The 23,499-nt window shown below is 35.7% G+C and overlaps 1 protein-coding gene across 1 annotated transcript in view; it reads left to right on the plus strand.

The window, feature by feature from the left end:
• LOC145988126 (cilia- and flagella-associated protein 70-like) overlaps positions 1–23,499 on the plus strand; it is a 210,283-nt gene that overhangs the window by 147,452 nt on the left and 39,332 nt on the right. The window contains exons 14-16 of the mRNA XM_083122956.1: positions 5,764–5,936; positions 8,991–9,133; positions 16,594–16,755. Of these exons, the coding sequence (XP_082979082.1) occupies positions 5,764–5,936; positions 8,991–9,133; positions 16,594–16,755 (478 nt within the window). The remainder of the gene's footprint in view (positions 1–5,763; positions 5,937–8,990; positions 9,134–16,593; positions 16,756–23,499) is intronic.

A 23,499-nucleotide genomic window follows, 5' to 3' on the forward strand; every position in this document is an offset into this window, starting at 1 on the left:
GCCAACTTTCAGCAGGGGAATTTTTCGACTGAAGATGCTGCAAGATCTGAGAGGCCCATAATGGCGTCAAATCTTGATTTTGCTGTGTTCATGATATGATTTTGGAAAATCAGTAAATCTCACTCGAAACAATTGATGAGAATTTACAGACATCATAGAAACATGTTGCATTCATGATCAGTTGGATATGCACAAGCTTTCGACTAAGTGGACACCAAAATGTTTCAATGACAAAAATACCAACAAGATAACAATTCCAAGATCATTTTGATGACTGCTGTTGCACCACTATCATCCAGTGACCAAAAACAGTTTAGGAGGTGTCACTCGAATTCTCCACATCTTAAAAAAAGTCAAAGACCCAGAAATCAGCAGGAAATGCCATGGCCACAACTTTTTGGAATAAGGAAGGTATTTTATAAACATACTATCTTTAAAAGGAGCAAACAGTAAAGTACATGCAGACTAACATTGTACCTTGCTAGGTAAATTAAAGTAGGCACTGGGAGAAATGTGGCAAGGAAAGCCAGGAAGGTGTACTGTTTTTGCAGGCCAATGCTCCCTGAAACATGCTTGGCAAGACACAAGCAGTTTTGAAGGAGCTGGGGTTGCAATGCATAGATCATCCACCACACTCACCAGATTTTGCTCTGTCTGACTATTATCTATTTCCTAAACCTTAGAAAGACACTGAAAGAACAGGAATTTTACAAGGATTAAGAGGGGATAGCTGCAACAGAGCAGTTTTTAGCAGATTAGACAAAATAATGATTTTTGGGAGGGTAAAAGAAACTTGAGATATGATGTGCCAAGTGTGTTGAACTTTGGGATGAATATGTGGAAGCAGATAAATTTCATGATTCCAGATCATTTTCTTCCTGGCCGGACCGAGAATCTTCAACCCTTCTTGGTACATACAGCAGAAACTTTATTCATAGAATCTAACACTGCTGAAATTAAAGGTGCAATTGTGAAGCATCCAAGGTGCAAAATTGTCATAATTATGTTATTCATAATACCAGTGTTCATAGCATTTGCTCCATTTAACAAATTTGCTGTCAAATATTCTATTTGTATGAATAGTTTAAATTCAGAGAATTAGTCTTCCAATTCAACAAGTTAGAACTCAAGCAGAGACTTGAATTTCTTGCATTTATTTATTGCAAAGCCCTGTGTCAATTTTCTTATTTCTCGGAAGATTTGCATCTTCTAAAAAAAAGACCTGAATTCAGAATCCATGTTCATTTCTAATTTCTTGTATACACTTTAGAACTTGAGTAACAGAATTCCTAAATTAATCAACATAAAACTGCTCTGGAACTTTAAAAAAAGCCTTGTTTACAAATACAGTGTGGAAAGTACTTCTATTCTACTTAAACCTGATTTAAGTTATTCACAAAACACTCAATGAGAATCATGAGACTGTTCCTTTATTGCAAGATTAATGGCTATAAAAACGTAATTAGCTGATCTAACAATTTTACATGAGATTTAAAAATCACTTTTTATGTAAACTTGAGCTTTCATTAGCCGAATGATATAAGTCATTTCATAATCAATCCCTGGTGCTAGCTCCAGGCTTTTGCTGTTGGCCAAGCATCACGACGACAAGTGAGGTGATATTTGAAAGCAATTGAGGGGGTCTGTGCAACAGTGTTCTAAGCCACTCCAACAGGCAAAATGAGATAATGCTGCCATCTGTTGGCAATCAAGGTGTACTATATTCCTACCATGTGGATTAGACCAATTCACCACATATATCCTGGTTAGAAACCACTTATTTTTGTCCCCGAACAAAATTCCGTGTTGTTTGAGTGCAAAATTGATCCAACCTCAAACTGCCAATGAGAGGTCAATGTAATAACATCAAAGATGGTTGACGTTCAGGATTTTGTGTCAAGTATTGTTATTCAGATGCTATAGAGCAAGGTACATATGTGAATATTGTTAAAGGACCAAAGAATAGGGATAAACACACTCTTGAACTACAACATGTTCAGCTAATACCAAAATATTCCAATCCAAGACCAATAAACCCAAACAAACTTAAAGATATTCATGACCTTTTGAAATATGTTCCACCGATTCACTATTCATTTTACAATAGTCTGGTATCTCAAAATAGAACTGAGGAAGATGAAAATATAGAACATATGATTGAGGATGATAGTGAAGATATGTTTGACATTCCTGATTATGTGTAGTACTGTGTAATCATGCACAAAACATACTGGAACAGTATGCAAAGCTTTTGCTTGTAATGATACAGTGTATACTCTAAACATTTTATTAACAGAACCACATTGTGTACTATGTAATCACTTAAATAATATTGAAACTTATAAACAAAATATTAGGATGAGAATATGTTTCTTTGCACTATATTTCTTCAAATATTTTTTTCTTCCTTCTCTTGTACAAACACATGTCAGTGTAACAGTGGTCTAACCAAGGAAGGATGTTGCAGGTTCCTCATAAAAATTACAATATATCTAAAACTACTTAACAAAACACTATATCATTGTAGTTACGTTAACCAAGCATCATGGCACACACCACTACCAAAAAAATTGGGATTTCCAAATTGCAAGAAAAAACACAATTGTCTAACTTTAACTTGCAGTTTCTCTATTTTTTAAAAATGTGGCTTAGACCACTGTTGCGCTGAACCCCTCAATCGTAAACACTACAGTCTAGAAAGCAAGAAAACATTCACCAGTCCAACTGGCTGTCGAGTCTTGGATTCAAAGGCTGTCATTCCATTTATATTTTAAAACTTTTTACAGGCAAACTAGCTACTAAATAACTATTGAAAGCACGTAAACATGTAATTTCAAGCTGCCACATTTATTTCATTGACAGATTTATTATTGAATCATGCCTAGCTGCAAAATGTTCAAATTTTGTGGTATGTTTAAATATAAAAATGTAAAATGTGGTGAAATTCATGAGAAACACTAGAAATATTAAAATTTAATTCATGTTGAGTTAAAGTAATGAAACTTAAATAATTAAATATTTTTTGAATAAGTTGACACATTGTTATTGTTTTTACATACATTCCAATTACAAACTGTGAACTACAGAGTGCATTTATTTATTTATTTATTTATTGATCTCCAGTACAGCAGAAGCCATTTTAAACCGGAAAGAAACAACAGTAAAACAGTACACTAGTGTTAAAATGAACACACGAAACAAGATAAAATAAAATAAAATAAACAAAATATAAATATAAACATAAACAAGTCGAGACAGTTCCAAGGTAAACAGATGTGTTTCACAAAAGCATTACTTATATACAATTTTTTCTATGTTGGTGATAAAAGATGGATATGAACTGAATATATCGGTTTGGTTTGAGATTACATTGAACTGATTTGGTAGCCTATGAAATAGTGAATGTTGAATGAGTGAGAGTCTTGGAGTTGCAGTGTGGAAAGTTTCCTTGCTCCGTGTTTTGTGTCTGGGCACTCTGAGGGAGAGTTCGTGGAGTGGGATGCTGCATCTTAGGTTTCCATTAATTATCTTATGTAGTAATTTCATATCTGCAACGTATCTACGTGATTCTGGAGCATTTACGTTTAAGTTTATAAGCAGATCTCTCTTAGGTCGGTGTCTCAGGGCCGGCACTCTGTATCGAACGATGGAGAGGAAAAGAACATTGTCGATCTTGGAGGTATGAGAAGGGGCAGCCATGTTCCAGATGGGTGAACAGCATTCTAGAATGGGGGACACAAAAGTTTTGAAGTAAATGGAAAGTGCTTTCGGGTTATGGATTTCGGTGAACCTGTAAAGTAAGCCTAGCATACGCATTGCCTTTTTGTGATTGGTTGATATGTGATTATCGAAAGTTAGTTTTGAATCTATGAGGATACCTAGATCTCGGTGTTGTGCTTCTTTTGTTAAAGTGATGTCGGTGAGTGTATAATTACCTTCAAGAATGTTTTGCTTCAATGAAATTGTTATGTAAGAGCATTTCGAAGGGTTTGTGGTCAGTTTCCATCGCTTACACCATTCAGAGAATCTATTTATGTCATTTTGGAGAAGTTGCATGTCTGATGGTTGTTTTATTTCTCTCATAATCTTGCAATCATCAGCAAACATTAGAATTGTGCTTGAGATTGGGGAATTAAAGAGGTCTGTGAGATCATCCAGATATAATACAAATAACAGAGGGCCAAGAATGCTTCCTTGCGGCACACCAGATATAACAGGAAGCCAGTTAGAATTAGTTCCAGGAAGTATAACACGTTGTTGTCTATTTCTTAGATAGTCTTTCACTATTTTTAACGTGTTTCCAGTTATATTAAATCTGTTAGCTAATTTATGCAATAAATAATGGTGATCCACTGAATCAAAAGCTTTGGACAGATCAAAGTACACAACATCCAACTGATTACAATTAGTAATTGCTTTTATGGTATAGGATTGCATACAAGACAGATTGGTAAGGCATGAAGAATTTGGAAGAAAGCCGTGTTGTGCTGGGTTAATGTAAGGGGATGTGAATTTCAGAAGTCTATTTTTTAGAACCTTTTCACAGACAATAGCAAGTGTGGAAAGGAGAGAAATGGGCCTGTAACGTGTAGTATCGTTTGCATTGCCAGATTTAAAAATAGGAATGATATTTGCTTTCTTCCATTGAGTGGGAAAGCAGCCTTCAGAGAAGCACCTATTGTATAACATTGCAAGAGGAGTAGCTAGTGAGTGAGCTGTTTTTTGAAGGAAAATAGTAGGAATATTGTCTGGTCCAGATGCTCGGTGAGAAGAAAGGGAGGTAAGGAAGTGCAATACTTCACCTGGCTCTGTAAAGACGGTAGAAAGAGAGTGAAAACAGATAGATTTGATAGGCGGGTGATCCAAAACATAATTTGAAACAAAATTATTTTGAAATGTTTGATTGAATAGTTCAGCTCTATCATTACCAACAGCTGAAATGCCATTGTGTGTTGCTTCCAAAGGGATGCGTTTGGTTTGTCTCCATGAATTTATCAATGTCCAGAATCTCTTTGGATTAGTAAGAAGTTCATTTGTGACTGTGTTTACATATTCTGTGTATTTCTGTTTCATACGGTCTTTACTATGCTTACGAAGTGTTTTGAAAGTGTTGTGTGTGTGGGGATTGGGGAAACTTTTCCACAGCTGCCATGCTCTCTTTTTGTTGTGCAACAGATGCTGCAACTCTTTATCGAACCACGGGGGAAACTTTTTACTTTTCATTGTTTTATGTGGCACATAGTCCTGAATTAGGGCATGAATAACGTCTGTAAACAGTTCGACAGCCTCGGTCACGGACCCTTCGGAAAGCAGGTTCCAGTTGAAAAGGTCAATGGCTCGACGGACGGCGTCCCACGGCGTTTTCTTCCACAGCGGAATCTTATGCCTGGGGGGTGCAGAAGGGGAGCCTCCTGCTTTCACCGACCACGCAAATGAATGTAGCTACGTAGCTATAGGTTTCAGAATCAACATATCAAAAATACCAAACAAATGGCAGCTTAATTTAATACAAATAAGACAAGCAAAATATTTTTCAATTTGCCTGATGGAAGCTCTGTATGCAAATATGAAATATCGATAGATTCAATTTGAAACATTTTTATTGTTTTTATTTGTATTGAATTTAATGGTAGTGACAAGAATGAGCAATCCACACCATCACATTTTTAAATAACAAATACATAAACTTTCACTCACTATTTAAACCTTGCTTTCGTATTGGTTTTTACAAAATGTTTGAAAAATAAGCTCTTTTATTTTTAGATTATTGCTGTATGCAATTTTACTGCATGCTCAGAATGATTACTACAAATCAGAAATTTTCTTTGAATCCCTGACAACCAATTTTCCAGAGTTCTGCGAAGGTTGGGTTTGCTTTCATATTTATTACCTTTTGGTGGAGAATAGAATTGGAGCAGAAATTACTTTAAAAGAAGGTAATTGAACTGGCATGTATATTTATCTAACTTGTGATTAATATCATTAGGTTAACTTTGCTTTCATAGTAACTAAAATCCTTCAATTTACTCTTAGCATTGCAATGTACTGTGTATTTATTTAACTTGTGATTGATATTATTAAGAGAACTTTTGTTTCCTCAGTACTAAATTTCTTCAACTTACTCTCAGTATTGCAATGCACTGTGTATACATTTTCCTCAAGAATCAAGAAATTTTGCTTAAGATCTATCATTTCAAAGATTACTTTACTTGCGTTTACTTAAGATTCTTCTTGTATGTCTGTAAAGTTTTAATTATCACCATGGACTATATGAAACAGAAACTTTATTTTAAGTTGTGATCCTTAAGACTACTCTACACAGTTACCGTGCAGATGCACACCTTTCTCTCAGCATTTCTTGACCTTCCACAGGCCGTCATTGTAGTACAAGTCCTCATATTGCATGGAAAACTGGTGTCCTACCTCTTGCATGACATTTGTGTTGTCGAATCTCTGCCCCGCAGTGAATTTTTCATTTCAAAGTACAAGAAAAGTCACTTGAGTTAAGATTGCTTGCATGATTATGTGCAGAGTTACTTGTCAGTCTTCAGGATGAGATCCTGCACTTTCTTCACTATAGCCACATTATTCGTGAGTAATGGTCATCCACTTTTTTTGGCTAGTCTGTGAGCGACATGTTGCAACTTTGGAAATTCCTCTTCCACCTTACAATAGTGTCATATGATGGACAATCGTCACCATAGACATCCTTCATTTCATCATGAATTTGCCCTTCAAATGCAGGAACTTAATCACACTACAAGCCTCAGTCTTCTCCATCTTGCAGGTTACTGACATCTACCATCACCTGTCAAGAAAGTAAGCAACATGCTATGAACATTTTTATACCATCATGCATCACGCATCATGAAGAAGGAATTAAGCAAAAAGACAATCTTGTTAACCCTCGTAATCCACGCGGCAGCACTGAGTACCGCCCTTTTTTAAAATTTTGAATTATTTTCGTTACCAGCGTAATAATGGCCTTGAAAGCACTAGGTAACTTAACTTCACTATTCCCCTGAAAATATAGAGTTGTTGGCGCCTTTTTTTTGTCATTCTTTCAATTGCTTACACGCCTCTGAAGTGACTGGTCCCCCTTTGGTGGCACTCAGTACTGCGTGAGGGAACATTTCATATCTTAAATCACAGCATGCCAGCCATTAATTTTGGGGGAAAAAATAATAATAAAACAACGGTACGAAGTTCGAAATGCAAATTATTTGTATGCAGAAACCATTGCAGTACCCATACGAAATATCGGAGTTGTCAAAATATCGATATTGAAAAGTGACAACATATGGTTCCTTATATTTTAGTCAGTATGTCTTTTCTTACGTATACCTCATAAGAGTACAAGAAACAAATTTATATTTGAAAATTTTAAAAATATTTTGTAAGTTTCTTTGAGGTATGTTTTCTACATTTGATTGCTTTTTTTGTGAGTCAGTAAGTTTTTGACAAAGTTTTGGAACAAATTGTTCCTATCTACAACCATATTAATTGTACGATTTCAATTTGATTTGTAAATTACGTTGAAAATTTTTGAAAGAAATACGTTGAAATTTTTTGAAAAATAAGGTGAACATTTTTGGAAAATTCTTTGATAATTTTGTGAATGGTGAGTTATTTTTGTAGTGCTTTCATTATATGCCAAAGTTTTAATAGAATAATATTTTGGTGCATTTACTTCAAGAGTCTAAGAGACACTTTCATTTTATTACTTTTCATTTAATAGCTGATAAAAATGTCTGAAATAGACATGTTTGCATTCATGTATATTTCGCCTGATTTCCAGTAAGTGCTAGTGTAATTCAACCTTTATTTGCATAAAAAATTCACGTAAATAACTTTGTTTTTGATGAGGCGTCACTGAGTGTTGCACGCAGGACATTTGTGCTGCAATGAGGATGTGGATGACGAAGGGTTAATAATGTTACATTGTTTGAACCTAACAACTCAACTTTGAACCAAGCAACGTTTCTCTACTGAAGGTCAATCAAAATTTAATAATCAATCACAAGTGCCATCAGTACAAAATCTTTTACTCCATAAAGTCTCTTGATCTCTTCAGTTCGATTAAATTTCCAAGATGGCAGCTTAACCCACTTATAAAGAAATGAACTCTATATTGCCATTCTCATTATTTAATTTCTTCCAATGTTTTTCAACAATGGATATCTTCTCGATATTTGTGTCGAAGTTCTGGATATCCATATAATATCCAGGAATGTCCAGTAGACATCTATTATGTCCATCTAGAGAATACCATTTGATATCAAGGAAGGAATGTAGATGTTCTCTGGATATATTGTGGACATTCTGTGGAATTTTTTTTAATACGTTTTAGAGATTCTGTGGATCATTGAACCCAATTCATTCTGATACCTTTATTGGTCATCCAATTGAATCCAGTTGAAACAAATTCAAACCAATTGAAATTTCAATTTGAACCCATAGATATAGCCAGCTGAGCACGCTTGCTTTCACTGGGAAATCCTCTATGCCCCCTCCCAAATATATCCAGAATAAAATTAAACTTTACTAATTATTATATGATGGCTTAAGTCTCGTGATTCACTCAAAGCATGTATCTCCAAACATTATCTGAGTCACAGTATGTTCCAGAAAGTAAAACAAATGTGGCATCCACATCTTGGTGTTAGAGACCTCACCTACGGTAAACATGACACACGTGTCACATGTAGGCTTTTAGGGGTAATAATCCTTGTACTAATGAGTTTCAATACACATTTTAAATGTGAATTTCAGTGAATATTTAATGCATATCTTGTCAGTTTTCCAACTTCTAGCATTCTTTTTATTTTAAGTGTCTACATTTTCAGAGGGGGCTCAAGCCCAATATACCACTTTGAATACAATGATAGATTTATGAGTGTAGCTATGTAGTCACACACAAAATTAATGTTTAACAAGTATTTATAAAGCAATACACATGTACTTGATTAATTTTTTTATGTTTTCCAAAGCAAAATATTGCTATGAAGACATCCAAGATAAAATCATAAATCCAGAGGTTTTTGACAAGGCTTTGAGCTGGAGTTGTTTGAATGAAGAGAAGAGCATGTTTATTCTGGCAGCTACATTGCTTCTTACACTTAATGCTTACAAGGTAGGAAAGCCATTCTTCCGGGTAATATAATATGTACATCAGAATATTTATTTAGAGCATAGATTAATTTAAGGTAACCATGATTTAAAACAATTTACATTTTCTTTGAAATATTATTATTTATTTAAACTTAAAATAATTTTGTAAATGTTTCACTTTATGACATAACAGGTCTAGTCAGTTGTGTGTCTGACAGCCATGTGGGAGACCCCCAGGCTCAATTCCCGCAAGGTATTTCTGACCATGTCCCCTCATTAAGAAGCTCTGAGGGACACCCAGCCTCAAATCAATGGGCACGTGGGGGCAACCCTGGGGATTAAAGGTGGCCAGAGCATGGTGCTGATCACATCACCTAAAAATTTACTGAGATCGAGAATATGTGGGGGCCCTACCCCCACATCCCCTAAATGTGACTCCATGGCAAGGTGCTATGGGCATGGTGAACTTTACCTTTACCTATTTACCGCATATTAATAAGAGTTAAGGAGTGACATTTTAAGACACTCAACTGTCAACTTCCCTTCCATGTAGTGCATCATGGACTGCATTGTGCAGACTAACAAGCAGGGGCATTGCCTGATAATGTTTGCATGAGCATGTGAACACTCATGTATATGTTTTAAATTACGTACATATTAAATGCACACACACACACACACACACACATATATATTTATTCGAAAAAAATCCTTATTTGATGTTCGAGTATATACACACAATTTAATCTGACATGACGTCTTTCGAGTCTGATAACTTTTTTAGATAGTTGGTAACACTGACTCCCACAGTGTTCCATGGATTGCGGTGAACACAATTGCTGTGTGTGTGTGTTGCATCAAACTGGCAGCTAAGGGGCTGTTGGTCACTATACCCTCAAAATGTTCACTGTGCTGTGCGCACACGGTGGTGCGAGCCCTGATGCAAGAGGCAATACTTCTTGCATTCGGCACCAGAGCACAGCATATACAAAGCATATCTAGGGGGACTCGAGACAGTCTGCACTACATAGTTGCATATGTAGAATTTAATTTTACTTATTTCTTTGATATCGTTATTAAGTGCATTGTGTGTCAGTGTGTAGTGTTCAATTACTTGACCCAAAGTGAGAATTTTATTTTCTGTGTAATATCTAGAGCTCAATTATTGGCTTCGGCCGGCCAGTCATCCTTCAGGAGCGAGTTTGTGTGCAAATGTATCTATTGCAAACAAGACTACTTACTAATAGTTTTTCTTGTATGTACGCATTGCTTGCATTATAGAATTATTTTCCTGTAGTTTACGGTTTACAAACTATCCAAATATTTAGTTGAAAGACTTGCTACAATTAAACAACAAACACCATTCAGTGTTAAAAATGCATATGAAGTGAAACAGAAACTAAAAAATATTGTTTGGAATAATGAGTTTTGATGTTGAAAATTTATATCCTAGTGTCCCAATAGAAGGTACCACAGATGCATTACACAGATGGCTTATTGAGATGAAGGTTAACCCAGTAGAATCATGGGAAATGGTTTGATGGATTACTGTATGTACAAATTACAATTACTTTATATTTGATGGCAAAATCTATCAGCAAAGTAATGGTCTATCAATGGGAAACCCAGTATCCGGAATCATCTCCAGCATTTTCCTTCATTACATAGAATCTCCAATTGTTAATGCGATAGGTGCGGATATCAAACTCTACATCAGATATGTAGATGATGTGCTAATTATTGCTAAAAATGAGAACACCATCATGGACGTATTTAAATTGTTAAATAAATCACATCGTCGCATAAAATTCACTTGCGAATCCATGAATAACAATGTAATTTCTTTCCTTGAACTGCAAATTAAGGCAACTGACTCAACAATTCAAACATCAGTCCATAGGAAAAAAATAGCGGGGGAAAAATACATTCATGCCAATTCAGAACATTCGCGTATAACAATGGATAACATATTTTTAATTTTTTTCCTGAGAGCACAAAGACTATGTTCTAATAATGAGGATATCAAAAATGAAGAAGAAAGGCTTTTTAATATAGCAAGAGAAAATGGCTTTCACACTAACAGAATAAACCAAATCAAAAAACAAGTCGCAAGAAAACTAAAGGAAAAGAGAAATACAGACAAAGATAAAAAATCTGTTGAAAAGAAATGTGTGTGCATTCCATTCCACATAAAATTGCAAAAAATTTTTAGAAGTTTTAATTTCAAAATTGTTTTTAAATCACCAAGAAGTTTGGAATGTACATTTAATGAATTCAAAATGAGAAACTCTCTACCAGATGTGGAAAGCACAGGAATATATAATATAAGTTGTTCATGTTCAAAGGATTATGTGTGAAAAACAGCAAGGAAAATGGCAATAAGATGGCACGAACACGATTTGGACATTATGAATCTAAACCCAAGAACAGGTTTGTCAACTCATATCATCGAAGAGAAGCATTTGATTAAAAAGAGAAGGGTTTTTAAAAAGATTAACGGGAAACACAGAGTTGAATGTCTGGGAAGCTTCGTTCATTGCAGAAGAACACTGGAATAAATTAAATAATGAAAATGGTAACATAGATCCAGTATGGAGTTTTCTTTTTCACAAATGGAGTAAGCCACCATCTTTAAAATTTAATGTAACAGAAAACATCAAGAAACTTTGTGAAAACAATGATGAATTACCTGATGATATTTGGGATTCATAATTTTAAAAAATCTGAAATAAAAATAAAACAGACTGCTTTTTTCACAGTTAAGTTGCTATATTACAACAATGTAACATTGACAACATCCATTATATAACTGATTCCTTTTGTTTAAAAAATTACTAACCATTGTTATAACTGTATCTTTAGTCAAAATGAAAATAAATGTCTGATGAAAGGAGCATTTGTTCTCCTGAAACGTCACAAAGAAAAACTGTTTTCTTATGCTTGTAATAACCGTAAACTACAGGAAAATAAGACTACTTACTGATTTGCCCAAATAAGTGGCTAAAGAACACACACTAAACATTCAATTTCTGTAGCCAATATATCTATTGCAAACCTGTAAGTAGTCTTGTTTGCAATTGATACATTTAAAAATATATATAAATATATCTAAAAGATAATTGTTATTCTATTTTCATCGAACAGTTCATGTAATTGATCAATTCACTCGAATGCATGGATGGGTAAAGGACACATCCTGGTCATATGTACCATTGGCACATGTACAAGCGACTCACTTCCAAAAGCCTGTTTCTGGAATGATTCGTTTCGTGCAATGCATAAGATCAAGGATGGTGAATACATTTGATTGATTGCTTTGGTGTATTAAGTCCTCTTTATGCACAGCATGATTAATCGGGACTGGGCCTACAGTTTTAAGTGCCTCCACTGGGTATCAAACCCAGAACCCCTCAATTACAAGGCAATGATGGGTAAATATGTTAATGAACAGATGTTACTATACACTTTACATCAGTGTTTCCCAAAGTTTATGCTGCGGCATCCTGGGGCACCGTGATTAACTTACAGGAGTGCTGGTTGACTTACAGGGGCACTTCGAAATGTTCCAATATTTTCACTGAATTGTTAGTCAATGCTATGCAGGTTCAAATATGTGCTTATTTAGTACATTTTTAAATATGAATTGTTTCTGAATTTGAAATAAGTGTTTAATTTTTAACTTAAGGCATGCAATCTTACAAGTAACTGAGCGTTGCAAGTGTTTAGGGGGGGGGTACATTCTGGGCACCGCAGAAAAATCTTGAAACACTTAAGGGTGCTGTGAAGCAAATAAGTTTGGGAACACTTGCGTTAAATGGTTGAAAATGAATCTCTATGAACCATGACAAAATTATGCTTGGAGGAAAAATACGAAACACGAGGAAAGAAGGAATATGAGCAACATTACATTGACTGACACTTCAATCATAAGCATCGTAACAGTTATTAAGATCAGGGGCATTCTGTATAGTACCCAAATATCTTAATACACAAAATCCATTTTTTCTGGACTGGACGCGTCCTCCCCTCTGTCCCGCTAATGATGCACGTGCTTTCAATGTTGAATGAATGTCATTGGTTAACATATGGTTGGTGTAATAGAAAGTAGATTGTGAAGTATGGTAGTCTTTTTAATGTACATACCTGAGATTGCTTGTTATACTAATTAGTTTGCACTAGCCATTACTAATTGTAAATTATGTAATTAAAATTGGTGTGATATTGGGGGGGAAATTGTTGAATATAAGTTGAACTGTTATTCTTATTTTTTTCAATTGAAGATGACGTTACAAGGGAGAGGAGTAAATCTCCATTGAGTATAAACATTTTATTGTGAATACCCGTATGTGAACCGCACGCGACACCACTGCTAACAAGGCTCTGCTTTCTGGACTCACAGCCAATATAATCCTCTGTGGAGCTTGTATTCTGTCCTGCCCACTTGTGTATTTTATTGTCCCTTCATTCAATACATTTTATGACCATTTATTCTCGTTCTCATAATTAGTAAAAGTAACAGAAAAGCAAAGTACGGTAAATTAATCAATCAACCACATATCAGTGACATCAAGAGTATTTTCGAATTTTTTTAAGTTTAGAATCTACCATCTTGAAACTTGTTAACATATTTTATTCCAATGCAATTGACAGTACTCTAAGGTTTTGACCAACCCTCGTATATCTAACCTTTACATTCTTTAATAAGTTTATAAAGTTACATGAAAAAGACTGCTATTAATAACCAAAATTAGCAGAAAAGCTAACTGAAATAAACTAAATCAATCAACAAATTCAATATTCTCTTTAATACAATTTTCAATAGTAAATATTATACCTAAATATTTGAGTTTAGTAACTGACTCAAACGTACTATTATCCATAATTAGGTTTTAATCAGAGGCAGAAGCGATGATGACTTAACAAAATAATAAAGATACTGCATTTTAAATATTTTAGAGAAGAAGGAAAAAAAATAACTAACTAACTAACTAAGTCTCTAGCCTTCTTAAACCCGAAGGTTCATGGCTGCAGCAACACAGGCCTTCCATCTGTCCCTATCCTGAGCAAGATCTATATACTCTTTTCCATCCCTACCGATGTCCTTTAGGTATATCTCAACGTTATCCCTCCATCTTCATCTTGGCTTTCCTACAGGTCCCTTACCATCAGATTTCCCAACAAGAATCCTGTATACTCCTCTTTCCTCCCCCATTCGTGCCACATGGCCTACCCACCTAAGTCATCTTGATTTAATTATTCTAATAATATCTGGACATGAATACAAATTATGTAGTTCTAAATTATGTAACCTTCTCCACTCACCTGTCTCCTCATCCCTTTTAGGTCCAAAGATTTTCCTAAGGATCTTATTTTCAAATACTCTCAATTTATGTTCCTCTTTCAATGTAAGGGACTAAGTTTCACACCCATATAATACTACAGGCAAAATTACTGTTTTGTATATTTTAACTTTTAGTTTCTTAGATATTAAACGAGAAGACAAAAGTTTATGAAGAGAGAAGTAACATGCATTTCCTGAATTAAGCCTACTTTTTGTTTCCTCTTTAATATAATTTTCATTTTTTAATATTTCTCCTAAGTATTTGAATTTGGAAACTGGTTCAAACGAGTTGTTATCAATAATTAGATTTTGATTATTAGCTAACACTTGGTTTTGGCCTGTAAGCATATATTTAGTTTTCTCTTTGTTAACTTCCAAACCTATCTCTTTAGCAGTTTTGTAAAATATTTTAGCATTATTCTTTATTGTATCATCCCCTAATAAGTCTACGTCATCTGCATAGCTAACAACTGAGACACACCATTTAATGTTAGTCCTTCTTTAGTTTCTCTTACCTTCCTAACAGCATATTCTAAGGCAAAATTAAAGAGCAATGGAGATAATGCATCTCCTTGTTTTAACCCATCATGAATTGTAAATTTGTCAGACACATTAACACCCACACGAATTTTACTTTCTGTTTCACTGGTGCATACTTTTATCTTACTAACAAGGAAAAGAAATAAGTCAGAATATTCTCATATTTGTGTGAAATAAGCCAAGCGACACCATGAAACAGCTACAAATATGCAAGGGATTCACTAAGTTTAGTGCATCGATATGACAGCCCAGTACTATTCCCCATAGACCACACTCCCGCTATGTTTCTTATTGAGAACTATGGGTTCACAGGCTCAGGTCATAGCAGAAAATGTGCGAATCTCTGTACCTGTTTGGAAGACACACAACGACCACTTGAAGGGCTGGTCATAAAAGGCCTTTTTTCCAGCTCACGTGTTTATGACAGGGTTTCTCTGACGTCATCAGGATTAAAATTTTCCCAAGTGCTATTTCCATCATTGTAAAGCATGCAATGCAGTGATCTAATACACATAATTAGTGATGTTGTGAGTGAAACAAATTTTAAATAAACTGAAAAATCGAACTTTCTTTCAATTATGTTAGACGTACCATTTAACGTTAACAGTAGGTCCCAATTGTCAACTGTCTTGAGATCTGTGCATAAGGACGAGGGTTGTGTGAAGGAACAATTTATTGGTTTTACTGATGTGAGTGCCGATTGTATATTTGACGGTTATTTGTTCATGTAAAAATTGTCAATAAGTACAGACTGGAGGATAAATTTATTGCTCAAATTTATGACGGGGCAGCAGTTATGTCGGGACATCTAGCAGATTTGTAAAAGAAGGTCCAGGATGAGTACCAGGATGAGGATGAGGTGTTTTTTATGAGTTGCTACGTTCAAGTATAGATTTAGTGCTGTCCCAGGGAATGAATGAAATACCATGTATTCTTTCTTATATACTTTGCCACACAAGAACGTTAAAAGAAAGCAATCTCATCCTTTTCACAACCAAGGTAGTGTTATAAATCACGCTTAGTTAACAGAATTGAACAGTACAGGCAGCCAATAATTGACTTTCTTTCTAATATTTGATGACAACTGAAAGGGACCAGGCAAGTGTGCACAGCATAAGGACTTGTACTTGTGTACTTTTGCAATGCTTTCAAACAATATTTTTACTGAAGACATTTTCTCCTTTGATGAAAAGATTCTCTTGGGCTATCGACCAGGTGAGTTGTGGAAAGGATTCAAAGCTCTAGAGAGCTAACATCACTTTCATTAATCAGATTTCAAAATTATCATTGTATGGAATAGCATCATTTGTCTTTTGTAGTCGTAAGGTCTATGGTACTGCAGTGATATTTTACATCGAATAGGCAATGACCTTCACGTTTACTGCAGATAAATATTGTACCCCCCCACCCCCACCTACCAGGTTGGAAAGATAAACCCTGACATTTGATAAGTCTTGCGATGAATACGTAAAAATGTCATGCTTCGCCACTGGTTTTGATAATTACCTACTACTTGGTTTTGGTTGTATGTATGTATTTAGTTAGTTAATTATTGTTGTGGTAACCTTACCTCAATTACCTCTACAACTTTTAAATTTCAGTTTGTAGAAAGTGCACTGGCACAAGAGCTTCTCAACATTCAGGGCAGAAGCTCTGTTTCGTATTCCTACTACCTGGCAGTCAGCCACTACCTTGAAGAAAGATACAAGGATGCTCTTGTCCACATCCAAGAAGCTGTCAAAAACAGAGACTATGGAGATAATGTAAGTTGTAATACATTCAAGTTCTTTATCAATGCACTGAACTTTTCTTCTCATGTAACATGATTAGTTCAAAGGAAATGCATAAAAGATGTGGTCTACATTGTCATTATAATGTATGAATGCAAACATGTTATGGAATCACAAGTAAATACCACTGATGAAGCTAGACAACTGGTTTCAAAGAAACAATTTCATTCTCAGTACAAACAAAACAAACTGTATAAACTTTACAGCCTACCAAAGTAAGAAGTGCCTAAACATCAAAATGCAGACTTAACACTAGCGACAGATGTAAATTTCTGGGTATTAAACTGAAATACACAGACAACATGAGCCATGCCAAAAATTTTCGACCAGGTGAACAAAAGCTGTAAATTGATAAATCAGGTGGGCAGCATAAATGTAATACATTATTTATGAGTTTATGAATATGTATGTGGTTTGTTAGGAAAGTAATGCGACTGGCAACACTGTGCACGAGCCGGCAACGCTGCTGCCCCCACCTTCACACGGCAGGTAGGTGAACGCTTGCCGTTGACTCAGTACAAGTTTCAACTTGCTACAGTTGCTACACGATTGTTGAGAGCGTCTGAAGTGAAGTTGTGTTTGTGAGGTGCATTATGAAAATGGACTGGCAAAAGTTTGAACAACGTTGTGCCATAAAATTTTGTGTTAACCTTGGTGAATCTGCCACTGTGACTTAGGAAAAGTTACAGAGGGCTTATGGAGAACATGCACTATCTAGGGCACAAGTGTTCAGATGGCACAAGTCCTTTTTAGAAGGCCGAGAACAAGTGGAAGACGAACCTCGTGCGGGAAGAACTTCAACCTCAAAAACGGATGACAATGTGGAAAGAGTGAGGTCTCTTGTAAGGTCAGAGCTTCGATTGACGGTGAGAATGATCATTAATGAGTTAAATTTGAACGTGTGTACCGAATGAAGTCCTTGCAAGACTCAGGAAAAGGGTTGCACATGTGTGACCAGACATTGCACACACTTGGATGCTGCAACACGACAATGCAGCATGTGACACGGCAGTCTCCATCAATGAATTTTTGGCAAAAAAAAAAGCATTCCTGTGGTTCCTCAGCCTCCTTATTCGCCGGATCTCAGTTCATGTGACTTTTTTTTTTATTCCCCTTGCTAAAAAACCACTTGAAAGGATGCCATTTTGATGCTTTGGATAATATCTAGAAGAGCGTAACCGACGAGCTAAAAGGTATTCCAGCAGAAGCCTTCCAGCACTGCTATGAACAATGGAAACAACGCCTCCATCGTTGTTTAGCTGCCAAAGGGAACTATTTTGAAGCAGATAACCTTGGTTTGTAAAAATAATAAAATTCATCATTTCAGAAAATCAGTCTCACTACTTTCCTAACAGACCACATATCCTATCCCCTCTTTCTCTCTCCACACTCTCCACATTTTTCTTTTGCCTTTTGTAGAAATTGATTTGGACACAAGCAATTCATTAAAGTTGATAATTGAACTTGGTAATTTGACTCTTTTACACAGATTACTCGGGCTGTAAGGGTGATGTATTCGAACAGAGCCAAATGTCAACCTCTTTCCTGTTTATTACACCCTGGAAACTGCGTTGTCGCAGGCCAATGAGTCTCTGGCAGCTGGAACCTCAGTCAAGATAATCCATTGTCGGTTTTGTGTTTGAGTATCTTTGTGTGTATGTGTTTAACTCTTTATCACTTGCTTCTAATCACCAATTAACTTCATCATCGCCATTATCCACTGCTAGTTCTTTTTTAACTGTACTTATTCTAACACCACACCACCACTTAGTGCCTCATAGTCAACTTCTAAAGAAGATAAATCAGTATGGAATAAGAGACAAAGGAAATGATTGGTTTTGATCGTACTTACAAAACCGTATCAGATCAGGTAGGTAGATGAAAAAAAAAGCAGATGCACAACAACATGTGTCTCAGAACAATGTAAAAATAACATGTGGAGCAGTGGCGTCTCGTCCCTTGGGGCTTCCAGGGCTTAGCCCCTACAGAAAAATGAACATATTCACGTAATTATCAATCACCATAACGCATAACTATCACACAGTCTTTTAAAAGGCGATTTTTACCAACGTAAATTCATCGTCTGTTGCAATGGATACGACAGAGCTCCTAGCGGCATTGATGTCAATTATCGCTTTCCGGGGCACGTCGCAAAGGAAGGCATGGCCTACACCCACCTATGCTACAGTGAAGGTCACGTGCTAGCAGAGAGAGGAGGGGAGAGTGCAATGGATTTGAGTGCTGATTCGGGGATACTTCCGTTGCGTCGCGTTCGATCTCGTGTGTTGTTCTATAGTGTTTTGGTGGCTTTCATTCGCTATGTTTGAGTGAGTTTGGCAGGGTTGATGTTCGAACACAAATTGATGAAGGACATAGGCTGTCAATTACAAGACACAATGAATTTGTCTGGAAAAATAGGCATATATTAAATAGAATTATCGATTGCTTAAAATTCTGTGGTCGACATGAATTTGCTCTACGAGGACATAATGAAAGAGAACAATCTTTAAACAGAGGCATCTTCCCAGATTTATTATCCCTTCACAGAAGAGGTAACTTCGTGTTCTTTATTGTAGTGAAGAGTTGAAAAACATAAACTCTATCAATAGATTGCATTCATTTTTTATTTAAAATTATTTAGAGGGTACCATTTCAAAAACAGTAAAAAATGCCAAACATAGTTTTAATAACTCCAGTGGCAACATCTGAATCTGAACGATGTTTCAGCACATTGAAGCATATTAAAACCTGCTTAAGAAATGCAATGGGACAAGACAGACCAAATGCCTTGGCACTTGCTTACAATAGAGATAGAATACATTTCAAACATAGAGTAAAAAGTAATAACAAAATTTGCTGAGCAGAAGAACAGGAGTCAACGTTCGTAGAAAGGTATGTTTCACAACAATACCTGTTTCTTTTGTAATCATGTGAATTGTCATTATATTTTAAATTCTTTAAAAAAAATAAGCCCAGTTTTGTAGTTTAGAAGATAAATACCCATTTTTTTGTAATTCATGTAATTTGTCATTACATTTTAAATTCTTTCAAAAAAGTAAGTCCAGTTTTGTAGTCTAGAAGAAAAAAATACCTGTTTTTTGTAATTCATGTGAATTGTCATTATATTTTAAAGTCTTTAAAAAATAAGCCCCGGCCAAATTTGAGGCCACGAGATGCCACTGATGTGGAGTTCCCCAGATCTATACTGGGACCAATACTGTTCGTGTTATACATAAATGACTTACCAATAAGCCTAAGCTCTGCGAGATCTGTCTTATACGCTGATGATACAAGTGTGGTGATAACTGGCTAAAACAGTTTACTTCTTTCCAACAATAGTTACACAACAGACAATCTCAGTAAGTGGTTCTTAACAAACAAACTAAAACTCAATGTTAACAAAACTGTAGCAGTAAATTTTCATCATGCAAGGAGCAAATCAGAAGGTAACCCTTCCATCAAAATAGAAAATAATGTTGTATACTATGAAAAATCTGTTAAATTTGTTAGGCTGTGGATCTATGAAAATCTGAGTTGGGAATCACAAATCAACTATTTGGCAGGCAAAGTGATCTATGCTGTCAAAGTAATAAAGGCTACCACAAATTTGGAGACAATGAAAATAATTTATTTTAGCCTATTTCAATCCTTGTTAAAATACGGGGTAATGTATACAACATTAGGCAGATCTTTATCTTACAAATTAAAGTTGTATGAATCATGATGGGGGGAAGACCAAAGGTCATCGGTAGATGTGGCGATGACCAAGCTAAATATTAAAAATATTGCATTTTAAGAATTTGAGAGAAGAACTAAAAAAAAAAGTCAGGATATTCGCATATGTGTGCAAATTCAGCCAGGTGATAGCATGAAACAGTTCGAAATATGCAAAAGAGATTCACTAAGTTTAGCACATCGAAATGAGGGCCGGCACTACCCCTCGCACCGAATCTCTATGGTCTCTGCCGGTGCCGAGAACAGTCGAACGCTTCTGAACAGGCAGACTCTACGACATCTTCCAACAAGCTCTACTTCCCCCCACTCTTGAAGGTCTGAGTCATATAACAGGCCTTTTTCCAGGTCCCATCCCCATGTTTACAGCCACATGGCAGGGTTTCTCTTGAGGCATCAAGATTCTTCCTAGTGCCCAGTGGCATGCTCTAGAAGGGGTTGGTGAGGGTCATAATCCCTGCTTAGGTTCAATATAAAAATAAGATTGTCAAAGGTAGAAAAAGATGGCAAAATAAGGAATGATTACTAAAAAAAAGTACACATAATCCTTCCTTTCAAAAATCTTGGGCACGCCACTGCGAATGTCTGCTATTTCCACTTGTTAAGAGGAAAAACATATATTGAACGATATAATCATATTTAATAATTCATTATTGTAAAAGCAAATTTCTATGAATCGTTTAGGTGCCACCATGACATACACAATTATAACACAAGAAATAAAACTAAGTTACTTATACCTATACACAATACAATCTTATATGAAAAAGGACCTAGGTACACAGGGATTCTCTTGTATAACAACCTACCAAACCTAAAAACAATCAAAACCTGCAAAACGTTTAACAGAGAACTATACAAATACTTACTGGAACATTGCTTTTACTCAATTGATGAACATGTAAGCATGCAATAATAATAAAAAAAATGTTTCTTTTTAATTATTTTTATCTTTTTATTTCTTCTTCTTTTTATTTCACTGTATACATATATTGTATTTGATTGTTATACTCCATGATATTTTATTATATTCCACTGTAATAATGTGGAAGCAAATTGGTAACATTTCCATTACAGTATTTCATTACATTTGATTATATGTCACTATATATTACTATATTTCATGTGTACATATATTGTATTTCATTGTACTATTATATTGCAATATACAGGGTATTTCTAAAGTTCATTTCCAACGTGTAGGATGTGATTCTACAAGGGAAAATAAACGCAGAAGTTCATGTGTTGAAATGCCGAAAACGGCACCCATTCGGATTTATTGAAGTGAGGAAAAACTGCGAAAATTATGTTTACAAGGAAATAGTGGCACAACGACCAACCATATGACTGCCATGAAGGGTGTTACACAAAGAAATGTGGCATGCCCTATTCATGACCACACATGTGCAGAGCAAAGAGATTGGGTGCAGAGGGTTGAAGAAGTCTTAGTGGGGAACATGGATGGGGGAGGGGGGGGTAGCCATGCTGGTCATAAGACACCAGCCGAGCACATTTTTGCTTGGCGCAATGAGGGAACTTTCGCAGTGTTGACATAGTTGCCACCTTCAGACATAAGTCGCTAAATATGACTGATTTGTAAGACCCGTTGGGGAAGTAATTCGTGAGAAAGGTATTATCTACTTTGTGCCTACTTTTGGAGAAACGAAGGTAGTATTTTTCCAAAGTTAAATGAACATTAAGATAATAGATAGATGCGCTTAAAGGGCAATACAGACTTTTTTAAAAATATAAAAGTAATAAATCTTAGGGTGATGTGAGTTTCCATTGACATTTCGACAATTTCTTTTACAATAAATGTCTAGGATATGTTCGATGTGCAGTTAGAATACATGTGCATAGGGGAGGAGAAGGTGAGAGGATTTGTTTTTCCATTCCTCTTGTAATTGTTGTGTTTTTAGGAAAGTGTCCTGTAGTGTATTAAAGATAGGATAGTGAGTGAACATGAATCGGATTAGCGTTATTACTAGACCTCAGATTTTAAGGTTCCAAAAAGTGTGGTTTTAAGTTCCTAAAATAGGCTCAAAAATCCTAAAATAGGTTTGAAAAACCCTAAAATAGGTTCTAAAAATCCTAAAATAGGTCCTAAAAATCTTAAGTTTGACTCGAAAAATCCTGAAGTAGGTTCAAGAAACTTAAAATAGTTTAAAATTCCTGATAATGCTGATTAGGTGTAGTCACTGGCAATGAAAATGAGACACCTATATTCTGAAATATGCACTATCTTACATAACGTTATCTGTGTTGCCTAACCCTATGGTGATGGCAGAACTTAACATTGGAAATTTGCTATTAAAATCCACTCTTCGCCGCATAGTTAGACAACAATTTTTTTCCATGTTATCCACAGTCAAACTCCGCAATTTTGTCTGCGAGGATCATGTTATACGTATGCTGAATATAATCTTTCAACCAAAACATAGTCAGTGGGGGTGTAAGGGGTGCTCTTTCCACGTAGTGCACCCAATAGTCAACCTCACTTCCACATAGTACACCCTGGATTGCAGACTAACGAGGCTCTGGCGACTGGCTCCCTGGCCAGTATAATTTTGTTTGTGTTGTCTTGTGTTTTGTCCTTATTTGTGCTGAGTGCTCCTTTACAGCCTCAGCTTTTAACGAAAGTCAGAAGATTTTAATATTTTATGATTTTAGTTATGCAACATTAGAGTTGTTATGTGTAACGATAAGGGACTGGACCCCGTATAATGTGATGGGTGCAAAATAGCCTTAGTGCTGATGCATCCCAAATTTTAAATTCAAATCAAAATAGTCAGTGGTGCAAACATCAATGCTGAAATGTTAGTTTGCAAGTCGTGAATGTCACAAAGCACCAAAGTGATGCAAAAGTGAGCAAGACCACACAGATCAGACCACTTTGGATTGTACAGGTAACAGTGGCACCAGACACTTTGCTTTGTTTACGGCTTTGAAAAATCACCATGAACTTGGAGGAAGGGAAAACGACAG

This window comes from Lepisma saccharinum, chromosome 5, assembly GCF_977018435.1.
Source record: "Lepisma saccharinum chromosome 5, izLepSacc3.1, whole genome shotgun sequence".
In the NCBI taxonomy this organism is placed as follows: domain Eukaryota; kingdom Metazoa; phylum Arthropoda; class Insecta; order Zygentoma; family Lepismatidae; genus Lepisma; species Lepisma saccharinum.